This window comes from Canis lupus, chromosome 1 (assembly GCF_003254725.2).
Source record: "Canis lupus dingo isolate Sandy chromosome 1, ASM325472v2, whole genome shotgun sequence".
NCBI classification, from domain to species: domain Eukaryota; kingdom Metazoa; phylum Chordata; class Mammalia; order Carnivora; family Canidae; genus Canis; species Canis lupus.
In genome coordinates, this window is record NC_064243.1 from 112,793,918 (window position 1) to 112,809,574 (window position 15,657).

Below are 15,657 nucleotides of genomic sequence, written 5' to 3' on the forward strand. Positions count from 1 at the left end.
TGAACAGGGGAATGGCCCGTCAAAGTGGTTTCAAAATGATCACTCTGGGTGCAGGGTAAAGGTTTACATTTAAGAGAGACTCAAAACTTGTCATCAGATGCCAGACTAAAGCCAAGTACAAGGTCAGGTTCCTGATATAAAAGTCCAAGATGTGATATTCCTTCCCTCCTTGATGGGGAGACCACCTTGGGACTTGTCCTTTAAGAAGGGGTGAGAATCCCTTTCCCTAAGTAGCTTCCTCACCACTGTCCTCAGTGCTCACAGGACACAGCTCTATATAGTGCTTACCTGTTCATCTCTAAGTGCTCACAGAGGTCAAGGCCATGCAGAGTAGACACACAAACATCTGCCAGAGTGAATCCTGCCCAATCCCTGCAGCAGGATCCTTGCCATATCTTCCTACCTGAGCAAGAGTGGCCCAGGTCCCCACTGCTCCACCATGGAGATGAACATCCGGGGGAGGGGGTCAGCCTTCCTTAAGGCCACCAGCTTCACTAAGGAAATTTACCATATTGTACAGAAACCAGCTCCCTCAACTGACAATCTACCACCGCTGGGGCCACCTGTCCAAGAGGCAAGTGTGGTCCTGTCACTCCTGCTAGAATACATGGTGCTGGTCCAGGGCCTCAAACCTCAAAGTCATCATGCCCAGTGTTATTCAGAGCCCATCAGTTTTGCAGCCTCATCTCTCACACCTCCTTGTGTTGTCCCTAAGGCTCCAAGTACAATACTCCTTACGGTCTGCTGAAATGGGTTATCTTATTCTCACTGCCTGGCAGCCATTTTGTCCTGTGTTTTGTGACTGTTGAGAACTCAAGATCTAACACAAATGGGCTCCCCTTGGCTTCCCTCAGGCCGCTGGTTTTCACACCTCCTCCAACCCCTCACCCCAAGCCTTTTAAAAAGTTATGGCACCCTTTGAAAAAAGGAAACTGGGCATAGAATCTTAAAAACAGAAGTAGAGGGGTCCCTGGCTGAATGATCTAGCTGCAGCAAGAGTCAAGGCCTATAGTTCTAAACTGGCACAGACTCAGAGCCTCATGCTCAGATGGGAGACAGTATGGGGGATGCTGCCCTAACATGCTGGTGACATGTTAAACTGACACAGCCTCTTTGGAGCACGGTCTTGGTGGCAGTGATCAAAATTTAAAAACCCACCTCTGACCCAGAAATTACACTTTCAGAAATAAACACTTCAGGTGGATTCCCACAAGAATGCAAAGATGTATATACAAATCACTTAACACAGCACTGCCAACTGTGCCCCAATGGGGAAGTGGGAGAGACTATGGGACAGAGGAGAAGAGGAGATCCAAGTGTGGAAACACAGAAAGATCCTCAAGATACTCTGATAAGTGGGAAAAGGAAAACCTGTCACTGCAGCATTGACTACCCCAGCAAACAGCTTCCCCAGCCATCGCGACAGGAGATTGGCTAAATTAATGCAGGGTAAACTGGTGCCTGTGCCAGAATATTAGGCGCCACCTAATAAAAAAAGAGAGAAACTAATCAAATGCCAACTAATGGAGAACTGATTGTGTGAATACGGTAGGTCCACACAATGACTGCAGACTATGTGAAAGAACAAAAAGTCTTCTAGGTAGTGACAAAAAAAAAATCTCTAAGATAATTAAGCAAAAACAATGTAGAATAACAGGTATGCTATGCTATCTTTTGCACAAAAGAAAAATGACAATCATCTTTCTTGTATTTGGATACAGAAATCCTAAGATTGGTGGGTTCCTGTGAGGGGAGGGGGTATGTGAACAATGGGCAGAAGGGGAAGGTCTGAAGAAGACTTTGCACTGCGTATCTTTTGATATATCTCTCTTGATATCTTTGGAAGCCATATGAATTCATTAACTATTCAAAAATGTTTTTAACTGATCTAGATCTATACTATCTGTGTGGAGAAGGAAAGACAGCCAAGATTGACTGTTAAATGGGGAAAAAATGCAAGGTTTAGAGCAGTTTATAGAGCATAAATGTGGTGAATTTTTGGTGAAGAAAACATGTTTTTTATTAAAATGATAATGAGGTCATGAAAAACAAAAGAAAACTGATAAACTATTTCAAACTAAAAAAAAAGCTTTGAGAATGCAATCCGTGATCCTGGACTGGATCCTGGATGAGGAACAAAACTGCTCTAAGGATACTGTTGGGACAACTGACAAAATTTAATGCGGCCTGTGGAGTAGATAATAGCATTACATCAATGTTAAATTTGATAACTATTGTGGTTAAGACAGCAGCTTTATTCTTAGGAAATGCAGACTGGAGATTAAAAACTAAAGACATGATATAGGCAACCTACTCTCAAGTAGACCAGATACAAATCAGACACATATGCATATATGTTTAAGAAATGGTAAAGGCAAATTGGCAAATGTTATAATCTGGGCAGGACTGAGATTTCTTAGGGCTTTTGAGTTTGAAATCATTTTAAAGTGAGAATGAGGAAAAACAAAACAGTACATGGATACAAGTAAGAGGGAGGGAGAAGAACAAGATCAAGAGGAAGCACCAGGTAGCCACCCCACCTGAGGTCTTGTGACACGCTCTACAATGTCTAGAACACCTAATGATAAAAATGTTAAGTAATATTTACTGAACACTTCATATGCTCCAGGCATTGTTAGAAGTATTTCTAAAGAATTGGCTTACTGACCCTACACACAATTCTGAGGTAGGGGTCGACTCTCGTTGAAAGCATGCTGAAATACTTGGGGAGTATTTGGGAGGGAGGCTGCCCAGGGCTGAATGGACAAGCAGAACTAGGTCTAGTGAGTCTGGCCCCATAGCTGGCAGCCATAGTGTACAGCAAAGTCAAGGGTCAAAAAAAAAAAAAAAAGTCAAGGGTCAGTCACTGTTCTCAGGGACTGAAGTTGGACTGCAGGGGAGCCACTCTCTATCTTGTTCTGTTTTGCATCTACTCACACCACCATCCTTCTAGAAAACAGTGCACTGTAGGAAGTCTGGCTCCACCAGTGTGATATGAAGGAAGGGAGAGGTCTGGGAATGAGAGGATGCCACAGTGGGGCGAGAGCCAACAGCACTGCCCTTGAGAGCAGGTAGGGTATTCCATAGCAAAGAAAGAAAAGAAATCCTCAGTTTGTTCAGAAAATGTCCCTTTGGTACCTAGGATCGGAGGAAAGGCTACACACACCTGATGTCCCCAAACCTCTCCAAGGTGCCATCTGACAGCTTCGCACAGAAGATCAGAGAAAGGAGAATGGCAGCACCTTGCCCAAAAAGCCAGCCAGCATTCCAGTTTGGTAAAGAGAGACAAAAAGCTGTAGCAAGAGACGCTGGACACGAGGCAGACGATGGACAGAGGTATTCTAAGAAAGAAGCCTACGGGTTTGGCTGATAGGACCAACATTTGGTTCTGCACCCTCCCATAGGCTGCCGGAACTCACCGCAAAGCAGCCAATCACATCGTTCTCTGCAAACTTGTCTCCATAGTTCTCAAACCGGCTGTTGGTGGACTTCTTCCCAGTGCCTCCGTAGCCATAGGAGAAAGGCTCTTCACCTGATGGAACAAACAGGCAAAGGCCGGTTAAGACTGCCAATGGGAGGAGGAGTGAGATCCTGAGGGCTCTGCCTGACACCTGGGTTATATGGAAATCATTGGCCAGGAACCCAAGGCGCATCCTGCCAGAAAAGCAGGAACCAACAGGTATGAATTCCAAGCCCAGTGCTTCAACATACCAGCTGCTGGCCCTGGACATCTGACCGTTCTGGGTTTTGAATCTTTACCTGTATCAACTACCCACCGCTTACACCCAAAAACCAAGAGAGAAATCAAGAGGACATAGGCATCTGAAGTAAAAAGTGTGAATATCTATCCAAATGAAACTATACACTCCTTCTGACCTAACATTTCTACTTTTAAGGGTCAGTCTTAAGTGAATGGTCAGATCATCACACAAGGATGGCTCAAGAGTTTAACAGAAAAAAATTGTAACCAACTTACACGATCCACAAAACACTTAACAAGTAAGTGACACAAGTATAAAATGGAAAATTGTGTAGTGGTCAAGCAGCTCTACTTATTTACAAAAATATGCCTGGTATCTATTAAGTAGGAAAAAGAAACCAGGCTATGAGATAGTACACATAGTGTGACCCAGTTTGAGATATACAAAGAACAAAAGAACTGGCCAGAAGACTGTAGATAAAAATGTTAACATTGGTTGTTATCTCACAGTTTTGGGAGGATTTTCATTCCCCACCCCCCCTTCCATGTGGCCTGAATTCTTACAAAGAGCACGTACTACTTTCATAATCAGAATGTTTTTATGACCAAAGCAAAAGGTCTCAGCAATAGTCATTGAAATCAGCCACCCGGGGCCAGGATGTCACTTGAGGCCTGGAGGCCTGTTAAACATTCAAAACCTCTCAATGGTCAGCCTCTGCCTCTGCCAACCAGCCCCCTGCTTCCCCTTTTACTCTGGGTTTGGCTTTGGACAGAAAACCCCAGTCAGAATCAAACAGGGCTTGAGGAACTTCTTTTCAGCATGGTTTGAGGACAGAAGACAACTGATTTTTCTAAAGAAAGGGATCAGGGACGCCTGGGTGGCTCAGTGGTTGAGCCTGCCTTTGGCTCAGGGTGTGATCCCAGAGTCCTGGGACTGAGTCCCACACCGGGTTCCTCACGGGAAGCCTGCTTCTCCCTCTGCCTATGTCTCTGCCTCTCATGAATAAATAAATAAATAAAATCTTTAAGAAAGAAAAGGATCAGCCTTCTGAAGAGAACTTTGGACCCTCTCCTAAAAGATGAATACATTTTTCATAGTAAAGTTGACTGTAGTCCTTTCAGTTGAATCTTATATGCCTGAAGACAGGCAGGTGTTCCACCCCAGGCTAGCTGTGTTCTGAGTCCCACGCTGGGAAGAGGAGCTTAGGGAGCTTGAGAATCCACTCTCTGGCCTGCTAGGCTGACCTCCCCTTACCCAGCTGTGTGCTGCAAGAGTCCAGGGACCAGCCGATGCGGACAACATGTGGGTCGGGCTCTGTGGAAGGAAGGTGCTTCACGGAGATTTCCTCATTGATCTGGGGACAAAGAATTAGAGGGCTCAGAACTGATGCTCAGAGACTTGCAGGTTATAAGGCAATACAAGAGAGAAGCATGCAGGCATTAAAAATCAGCAGTGGCTTCTGTTGCTGGGGAAAAGGTGTTGAAGCTGCTCAGAAGGGCCTGCTGCCCTGAAAGCAGAGCCACTGAAGGGCTCGGGAAGTATAGGGCCACAGAGATAGGCATTTCAAAGTACAGTAATTTTTTAAAATTTTAACATGCTGTGTGGGAAGCGGGGACTCTCATATTTAGTGTAGAAGGATAAATTGGCACCATGTTCTTGGAGGGCAATTTAGCAACCTCTATCTAAACTGCAAATGCATATGCTCTATAACCCAGCAATTCAACTTCCAGTTTACTCTACAGATGCACCCATAGGTGTATGTATGACCACACCCCCCCACACACAAATATTCAAAGTGATACTATTTATATGAAAAACCACCCCCCTCAAACCATCAGTAAGGCACCGCCACATTACAGCACATCCATGCCACAGAATAGGTGAAGCAGCCAGAGAATGAACCAGGGCTAAGGGATCGGTATGGAACATGTTGTCCAAGACACAGTACTAAGTACAAGAAGCAGAAAGAATAAACCTCACCTCTGACATACCTTACAGGTTAGACTGCCTAACACCTACACCTATGTGTATTAATTGGTAGCTTCTGTAAAGTTACTCTACTTTGCTACCTTTTGGATGCACGTTTTCCACATTTTGACATGTCCAAATCAGGGCAGATCTTATAATTGATGTGGTAAGACAGCACTCTGGCAGTTTTACTGACAGTGTTTCTGAGCGGCAAACAAAACAATGTGCAACTCACAACTGACAGACTTAGTCAATAAAAAATGGTATCAGTGTCAACTCGCCCCTCTTAAAAAAGGGGGAAGGACAGTGCCCGTTTCATGATGGTACCTTGGGGATTAATGCAGATGTCCATGTAAAGGGCCCAGCACCATTATCTAGTGCATGTCAATGGTTCTGTAAATATTAGTGATTCTAAACAAGTTTGGATAAATAAAGGACGTGCAAGAAACTGTCAACACGTGTTTTCTCTGTAGAGTAGAGTAGGGACTGGGAGGGTTTGAGTCTAACTTCTGTTTGTTTGTTTTTTACCCTACAGTCTTCTGTGCTGTCTCAATTTCATTGAACATAAGAACATATTGTTTTCCTAAATATAACCTGTCACACACCATGGGAGACGATGGTAGAGGATTGCCTGGTAGCAGGACTGTTCTTTGCCCAGGTCTCCTTCTGGCCTCTCTTTAACTCTGGCCTCTCTCTAAGGGCCCACTTACATTCTTTCTAGCTCATTTTTTCTTCCAAACAACTCTTTTTACCAGTTCTACAACCAGTCATCCCTAGTAAGGTTGGCTGTATAATACCTGGATCAAATCTTACTGAGGGAAAAAAAAAATCCCACCAAGGAAAAATCAGCTCAATGAGGTAATGTATGATTGGCTTGTCTTCCCAATGGGACACTTAGCAATGGCATAACTCTCTAGAGCCCACCATGCTTTTTTTTGCTTTGACATGCAGTCTATGCTCTATTAAATCTCTTTTTATAATAATGGCTCTGACCGGGCAGCCCCCATGGCGCAGTGGTTTAGCGACGCCTGCAGCCTGAGGTGTGATCCTGGAGACCCAGGATCAAGTCTCACGTCGGGCTCCCTGCATGAAGCCTGCTTCTCCCTTTGCCTGTGTCTCTGCCTCTCTCTCTCTCTTTCTCTCTCTCTCTGTGTCTCTATGAATAAATAAGTAAAATCTTAAAAAAAAAAAAAAAAAATGGCTCTGACCGAAGTACCTAATGACAGGCTCATTCTAAAGGATGAACATGCTTTCTGTACCTAACCTGTCTGTTCCTCCCACTCACCTTCATCTCGAAACACACACGGCCCCTTCTGACTCCGTAGCTGGCACGGGCTCCTGACCACAGGTAGGCAAAGCCCTCAATTGTGAGAGGATAGCCACTACTCCGGTCTCGTGCCACTTTGAAGTGGAGATCGCAGTTATCTGTGGAGGAAAAAGCCAGGAGTTGGCTGATATTTTAAAGATCCAAGAAAGGGACAGGCACAGGCACAGGCAAAGGTTAAGTCCTCCGAAAGTGTTAACCAGAGTACACAAGCAGACATAGTATGGTTCATGACAAACCAACACCAGCCAGCCATTCTCCCATTTAGTAGCAAGGCTCCAGACTACTGCAAACTGGCCTGCACAGGATCAAAGCTGCCATTAGACATAGGAACTGGGCTCTCCATCTGGTGAGGCCAAAGATGGCCATTAGGTGAACCCCTAGAAGTTGTGCACAAATGCACTTTGCAGGAAGGAATGTACATTTGATAGTAAGAGTACCTCAACATGTTCAAGGGATTTAGCATTAAAAAAAAAAAAAAAAAGGCTGATCCCACAGCCATACACTTTAACCATTTCTCCATGCTAATGCTATCAGTTTGGGAGCCAGACTCCTGCTGCCAACAGCGGCACAAACATCTGACCTGGATCTACACTTGCCACTCTGGCACCACTGTCCAAGTATACTGCAGGCTCCCACCTCCTTTGCAGCCCTCAGACTCTCCTGCTGGAGCTCTGATTCTTCCCATTCTTTAAGGAGCCAGTCAGACCTCCAAGAAAGTCCTTCCTGACCATCCCATCCAGCAGGCTGCCTTTTTTTTTTAAAAGGCTGCGAGTTGTGGTCTGTACATTTGGCATTTGATCGGCCACCACTTCACTGACTACTGCCATCCTATACTTTTAAAAAAGTTTGGTTTTACTCTGGGTATACGGGCTTTGAGATCCTGTGATAGAGGGGACTATGTAAGAGAAGTCCGTCTCTCTTCCAAAGTACACAGCCACTGCTCTATAAACACGAGCTAAGTAAAGAAATATATGAATTACTGGTGAGTTTCTGCTCTGTTGAAAGTACAGTCTTCTCATACCTGATTGGGCTTCTTTTTAAAGTCAGATTCCCAAGTTCTACCGCTGAGATCCTGTCTGATGAGAGGCAGGGCCTATTAACACCCACTACACCTGATGCACAGTCAACGGGAAGCCACTTATCCAGTGGAAAGAAACTGGAGGACGGAGAACAGGGAGGGCCAGGCTAATGCCTCAGAGGACAAGGTGGCATTGGTTTCACCAGGAAAGTGAGCAGCAGATGGAAACTGGTGGACTGGTAGTCAAAGAGTTAAGTTTCCTCAGCTGCACTCAGGTTCCCTTCTTGATTAGATGACAACCCCTTGGGTGTTCGGGGTTTTCCAAATGCTCTCATACCCATTCTGAGGAGTGTCACTGAAAGTCCTCTGAGGTCATCAGGGCAGGATTATGCCTCCCTAAAGAGAAGGTGAGAGAAGCAGAATGATCTGCCCAGGATACCAGCTAAAAGTGGGAGGAGACCTTTGGCCTCTGAACCAATACCTCACTCCTGAGCCTCGTTTCTCTCATACCAGTCTCCCAATACTGACTGCAAAGTAGAATTAGACAGGCATCCCAAGGACTCACATGTGTCGATGGCAACAAGGGTGTCATCAAAGTCATCTTCATCCTCTTCAGCAGGAGGCTGAGGAGAACGGCCCCTGTCAGAAAAAGGATTAAGTCCCATAAGAAGGATTGGATAAGCAGAGAGGAAGGGAAATGGAGGTTCTGTTAGAATTTACAAGTATCCTCCAGACTGCTTCCTGGATTTCAGTTTCTTCCCACAGAGGTTAGCAAAAGAACTCGGCCACCTCACACCCTTGCCATGAGAGCAATGACTGTTAACTCCTAGGGTGGGGATGGGGACTAGAGAGGGCATACTCTGCTTGAAAGGGCCGGCACAATTAACTGGCCAGCTTGTTCAAAGATGACTCTTCTCGCATACTCCAAGATTCTGACCCATACTCTGGGAGTGTCGAGAGCTGCCTCTATACTGGGTTCTGGGGATCCCTGGGTGGCGCAGCGGTTTGGCGCCTGCCTTTGGCCCAGGGCGCGATCCTGGAGACCCGGGATCGAATCCCATGTCGGGCTCCCAGTGCATGGAGCCTGCTTCTCCCTCTGCCTGTGTCTCTGCCTCTCTCTCTCTGTGTGTGACTATCATAAATAAATAAATAAACTTATAAAAAAAATAAAAATATACTGGGTTCTGTTGCTGATGAGAGGATACAGTAGCCCAGAGGGGACTGAGCCAGGAAGGGAAGTGTGCAAAGGCTCAGATCAACCCCAGTGATCACCATCTGTCCACATCTTCCCAGGACTCCACATCCACAAGTGTTTGAAATGACCCATTTTTTCAGTCTTTCTGTCAAGTGTCCTAAATTATGAATGAGACTCATCTCCCATCAAAACACCAAAAAGGGGGCAGCCCAGGTGGCTCAGCGGTTTGTTGCAGCCTTCGGCCCACGGCCTGATCCTGGAGACCCAGGATTGAGTCCCACGCCAGGCTCCCTGCATGGAGCCTGCTTCTCCCTCTGCCTGTGTCTCTGCCTCTCTCTCCCTCTGTGTCTCTCATGAATAAATAAAATCTTAAAAAACAAAAATAAAAACACCAAAAAGGGACTAATGTTAAAATACTGCTGGTTTCCACCTTATAGGAATAAAGGAGAGATGTGGAAGGAATGGGGCCTAATGCCCAGGGTCCTGCCTGGAACATCAGATCCTTGTCCACCATGTGCCCGGATCAAATACCAAAGCCCACCCGGGAGGCTTCCCTCTGGTGGAATGCCTTTCTGGCCCTTGGCTAGCACAAAGACCTGTACAAAGAAGGAGTGCAGCACACACTAAGTCCATCCTAGAAAGCTATCCCTGCCAGTCACAAATCAGATCAAGTATTCCTTCTCTCTCTCCACAGACTAGTAGCCTAGGCCTCTGCTCTGCAGAAGGCACTGGGAGAAACTCCTCGGAGGTAGTTCCGCATCCTACCTTTAGTCGCAGCCAGCAGACCCAGGCCCTGTCTGAGTCACAAGCTGGTGAGAGAATAGACTCCACCAAGTAGGAAATAAAACCTGTCAGACAACTAGTCCACATAACTAGAGAAGGAATGGTCATTCTTAAATTTCCGTGATCAGAAAAATCTTCGTGCAGAAACGGAAGGGGGGGGCAAGGGCAGGGGCACAGGGAGAGCTTGTCAGGAAAGGAAAATGACCAGGGCAGATAGGCCACTCCCCACTCTGATCCGACACTGAAACGCACCCTGCCTACTGGCCCCTCTAGGTGGTGACTTACTTACATATGCGCCTGTCTCAGGCCCTAGATTGGGATCAAAAGAAGGTAAAACCCACCGTCCAAATCACGTATCTGTGTTCAGCCCAAAGGCAGGTACCTTGTGAAAAGAGCATGAGTGTGACAATCAATGAATGAATGAGAGATGGACAGAAGGGTGTGTTTGGGAAAAGAGTCAGGAAATAAATCTTTTCCATCAGGGAATATTAAGCAGCCATGAAGAATAGTAGGACACCGTGCAGGAAGACCAGGCAGTGAGGGAAAGGACTGAAAAGGGAGGCTGGCATCTCACACATGAAAGGCAGTGTTTGGACTTCACCCTGCAGGTAACAAGGAGGGAAGAGCTGAAGGAAGGAGCAAAAGTTTAGCCAAGCTAAATCTGGCAATGAGTGCCTGGAGGACTAAGCAAATGTGTAAGGGCAGGAAGAGCTCTGCTCCCTTGGCTGAGTACAAAGGTCCCCATGGGGACCAGGCTACAGGCACAGAAACCCACTGGAAAAGGGGTTCCATCACCTCACACACCCACCTCCTATCCTCTCGGTGCTCGAAGTACCCCCGTCCCCGGTTTTCTTCGTAAGGCCTCTTGCGACTCTGGAATTGCTGTCTGTCTGGCTTGAGTTGAGAAGCTTCGGGCGGGAGGAAGCTGGTGGGTGCTTCTTGCTTCATCTCAGTCTTCACTTCTACAGTCAGGACAAATCCAGGTGATCAAGATAGGAAACTCCTTAGCTATCATTTTTCTGGTCCCCCGACCTTAGGAGATGCTCACAGGATCCTGACTACAGTGATGATGGACTGGGCATAAGCAGCTTGCTGGGTTCAATAGAAGCCTGCCAAGGAAGCCAAGGAGGCTGCATTGCAGAACAGAGCCAGGGCACAGGGAGGCCGGAGATGGCTAGCCAGGCACATTGGCACTGACTGCTGATGGGGTGACCCATGTCAGCCAGATGATTCTCAGGCCTCATGGGGAGGGAGAGGGGCTTCAGCACTAAATAAAGGCAAGCTCTCTTACAGGCCCACCCAAAGGTGGAATGGCTGCCTCTGGTTACTTTGCCAAAGGCCCCATGAAAGCTAGCAGCTACCTTGGCCCATACCAAGTGGGAGATAGCCCTAGAAAATTTCTAAGATTCCTTTAAGCTGAGATCCCATGATCTGACATTCTTTAATTTCTCCTCCCAGAGATCTTTTCCACCTCAGTTCTTACAAAGCTTCTTCAGTCTGGCAAGGGAAAGGGAGGGGGAAGGTCAATTCAACAGGACACTGTGGTCCTATAGCTAACTCCACTGGCTTCAATCATTCTACCACAAAGCCCAGAATCACCCCTGGGAAAGGGAAGGGGTCTACACTTAAGCCAGCCTATAGGTGTGACGGCCTTATTAAGTCACACCACAAATAGAAAGGATAGGATAACATGCTGTAAAACAAGGGAAAGGCCCAGTCTCAGGCTGACTCTCTCCTTGGGCCAAAGATCCCACGAGTGTCACAGAGCCTGACACGAATCTACAGTTTAACCTACATTAAAATTAAAATCCATGGGCAGCCCCGCTGGCACAGCGGTTTAGCACCACCTGCAGCCTGGGGTGTGATCCTGGACACCTGGGATCAAGTCCCACATTGGGCTCCCTGCATGGAGCCTGCTCCTCCCTCTGCGTGTGTCTCTGCCTCTCTGCCTGCCTCTCTCTCTCTCTCCGCCTCTGAATAAAAAAAAAAAAAAAAAATTAAAATCCTAAGCCAGGGACGTCTGGGTAGCTCAGAGGTTGAGCATCTGCCTTCAGCTCAGGGCGCAATCCAGGAGTCCCAGGATCGAGTTCCATATCGGGCTCCCCACAAGGAGCCTGCCTCTCCCTCTGCCTATTCTCTGCCTGTCTCTCATGAACAAATAAATTAAATCTTAAAATCAATCAATCAATCAATCAATCAATCCTGAGCCACCCACAAGAAATGTCTGGGCATTTCACTTTGTGGATGAACCAAGAATGAAATTAGATACATTCAACTAGATTCACTAAGAAAAGGCACTGGGGCCACAACACAGTGAAAGGAGCACAAGCTGGGAGGCAGTCCTGGCTCCATCATTACTCAACAGTGGGAGCTTGCTTTTCAAACAGTAGGACACAAATGGTTGGGAATGCTCCTCATTAACCAAGAGCAGTGGCCTGGACTCCAGTTTCCCGGGTTTTAACCCCAGCTCTGCCATCAGACAAGCCACCTCCCCAGTCTGTAAAATGAGAGGCAAGAGCTAAGGTACATCTGTGGTTCCAAAACTGACACTGCAGGGAACTTTGTTGAAAAGACACATTTACACATCTGGGAAACCATGAGTTTAAACAATGTGACACAGAGTTTTTTTTTTTTTTCAGTCCAGGACTTCTCAGAGCCTTTACAGTGACTCTCCCAGGGATGGGACAGCACGTGCTGCATTTTCCAGATATATTTTGGCCAAGGAACCCTTTCCTGGGAAGTCCCTAATGATATCTCCTGGAACAATATTCTTCATAACATGGGAACAACTGGACTAGATTTAGAAGGTCCTTGCTGAATGCTACATTCTAAGATTTTATTTATTTATTTTATTTTATTTTTTAAAGATTTTATTTATTTATTCATGATAGTCACACAGAGAGAGAGAGAGAGGCAGAGACATAGGCAGAGGGAGAAGCAGGCTCCATGCAGGGAGCCCGATGTGGGATTCGATCCCGGGTCTCCAGGATCGCGCCCTGGGCCAAAGGCAGGCGCCAAACCGCTGCGCCACCCAGGGATCCCTCTAAGATTTTAAATAAGACTTAAATACTGGCCCGAGTCTAAACTCTCCCCAGTATTGATACTAACATTTGAAAACAGATACCACTCCCCTCTCTTAACACCTGGGAGCAGGATTAAGTTCTCTCCTTCAGAAGAACCTTGCCAGAGGGACAGAGCCCAAATGGACTGCCCAAGAGGAAGATGCAAAATCTCTCTGGAAAGACAGGCTTTCAGCAGAGGGGATGAGCCACGTACAGATCTTATTTCCCTCAAAAGAAGTATACATGTGCACTTTCCCACCTGGGCGATAGGCCTGCTGCTGTTCCATTTCAAGCGGTCTCCTCTCGTAGCCAGACTCGTTCTCTTGCTTGATGACCTGGCTCTCATAGAATTGGTTTTGCCTGGTAATATTGTCCATGACATCTTAAAACAAAAAGTGGCCAGTTAGAAGGTGCTTCTTGGGACCAGAGGTGGCTTTTTTGGTGCTACACAATGTTATCCCCACTGGGGATAGCCTGCCAAAGGCTAAGAGGTGTGGCAATGCCTTCAGATAGAAACATATTGGGCAGTCAGCGGCCCCAGCTGCCTGAGGACATGCCCTCTAGTCCCTCAAATGGTTGGTGATGCATCTGTGACTGGGCTGTACAGAATCCCAACAAACTAAACCAAATGAAGTAGAACTGCTCTGGTTAAAGTAAGGAGATGGGAAGGTCAGAGAAGGTATCCAGCTTGACCTTACTCCCTAAGTCCTCACTCCAAGGCTGGGGCAACTCTACAGACACCTTGGATTCCACGTAGCACAGTTTAAAAACCACCAGTCTGGCTGTACTCTGACATGGTATAATGTGTAGGGAGTTGGCTGTAGAGCACAACCTTAAAAACTGCTCAGGGCACATATGAGTCCTCTGCTGGACCCAATTCACTACCATCTGCACAGTCCACCCTCTCTACGAATCCCTTCCACCCCACGATAGCTGCAAAGATAAAAGGGTAACCATACCAGTTGAAGGGGAACTGGGGTGGAAGGGGGGAAAGGAACTGTTAAGAAAACAGGAGTCATAACAGTGGCCTTTTAGACTCATTAGGGGTAAGTCCTGAAATATTTGGAGCTAGATGGGAAGGGTTTTGAGAAGGTATATTATGGAATAAGACGAAGAATAGAAACTTATAAGAATAATATTAACTATCCATAGAGTGCATACTATACACCAGACCCTGGGGTACGGCTAAGAATAAGTTTGTCTCGCTGAAGCCTTCAGTTTAGTGAAATGGATGTACGTTCAACAAATACTTAAGAGACAAAAAGCATATTCTAATTGTGTTCAGGTCTATAAAGAAATTAAGACAGGGACCCAGAAAGTAAGATAAGCCTCAGCTCAGAGAATACATAGGTGAGAGCTCAGTGACGAGAATAGAGAAAACATTCCTGGGGTTAGAATAACATGTGAAAGCTCCGAGGTAAGACCAAAACCAGAGTAGGAAACTCAAGACCCTTATAGCCAAACCCAGAGAGAAGTTTAGAAACCTAGGATGAGCAGCAAGCTGGCTTTCCACCCAGGAGCAAGCTTTGCTAGGTGCCTCTAGGGCCAGAACCCACAGGAGCAGAGGGAAGGAGACTCTTCTCCACCTGCTAACTGATTGGATCCTTTCGCAGAGGACAAATACATCTGGGGACAAACCAGGTGCAGCCCAAAGGGAGGAAAGTAACAGATCACGTGGTTTTTGCTACAGCCCTGTTTACCAGAGCTTGAAGGAAGGGTTGCAGTGGGGCCTGAAGCGGGCTCAGAGGATTTTGCTGTAGGGGTTAGTAGAAAAAGGAAGAAATAGAATATCTCCTTAATTGGAACACAGGGCAGGCTTATCAAACCATTTGGTTTTCTTCTGGGGCTCCAAGCACAGTGCTCTTCTTCCCACAAATATTCACATCTCTTCTTAAGAATTTCTCCTGTGCTCAAGGAGGAAGCTTCACCCTAATAAGCCATGATTGTGGGGTCCTCCGCTCTTTAAAACATCTGCCTCCCAATAATAGGCAGGCCCAGTGCTAAAACCCCTACACATGTGACCTCATTCATAACAATCCTGGGGGCACTGTAATTACCCCTGTCATACACACAAAGAAACTAGGGCTCACAAGTCATAGAGCCATCTTTAAAACAAAGTCCGTCTAAGTCTAACATGCCCTCTTCTGAGGCACCTCTGATCACTGGCCCTTCCTCCTAGGCATTCCTGCCAGGGTCTCTCCTGCCTTGGACAAGCACACTGGCCACTTCTCCTTCCTACATAGGTCTCTGCAAGGGGAAGTATTCTTCCCTGCAGGGGCACATGGGTCCTGGACAATCCCTAGGCTGCCCCCACTGCAAATCTTTACTCCAGGACGTCCCACCTCTCATGAACCAAGTCAGTAAACACCCAATGCCAACCCAATTTCTTGTTTCTTCTCTCACCCCCATAGCACCTTCTTTTCAGAGAAACCACAAACGCTGGATGCCAGAGTCCTTTCTATTTACTCTTTAACTTCTCCAATCCCGGCTCCCCAGTCCTGCTAGAAAACCATGCTTTTCTAACTCCAGAATTCTTCCCTTCCATTCCAGGGTCTTCTCTCTTCAGATAATCTTACATCTACCCTGTCCTTTCTCATTCTGAG

General features: G+C 46.5%; 1 protein-coding gene across 6 annotated transcripts in view; it reads right to left on the reverse strand.

The window, feature by feature from the left end:
• Window positions 1–15,657, reverse strand: part of HNRNPUL1 (heterogeneous nuclear ribonucleoprotein U like 1) — a 37,021-nt gene that overhangs the window by 18,097 nt on the left and 3,267 nt on the right. For all 6 annotated transcript variants that reach the window (XM_025424904.3, XM_025424906.3, XM_025424905.3 and 3 more), the window contains exons 2-7: window positions 13,314–13,436; window positions 10,801–10,954; window positions 8,580–8,653; window positions 6,955–7,094; window positions 4,956–5,055; window positions 3,420–3,532 (exon numbers count right to left, since the gene is read on the reverse strand). In XM_025424904.3, coding sequence (XP_025280689.1) covers window positions 3,420–3,532; window positions 4,956–5,055; window positions 6,955–7,094; window positions 8,580–8,653; window positions 10,801–10,954; window positions 13,314–13,431 — 699 coding nt within the window. In that variant the 5' untranslated portion in view covers window positions 13,432–13,436. The remainder of the gene's footprint in view (window positions 1–3,419; window positions 3,533–4,955; window positions 5,056–6,954; window positions 7,095–8,579; window positions 8,654–10,800; window positions 10,955–13,313; window positions 13,437–15,657) is intronic.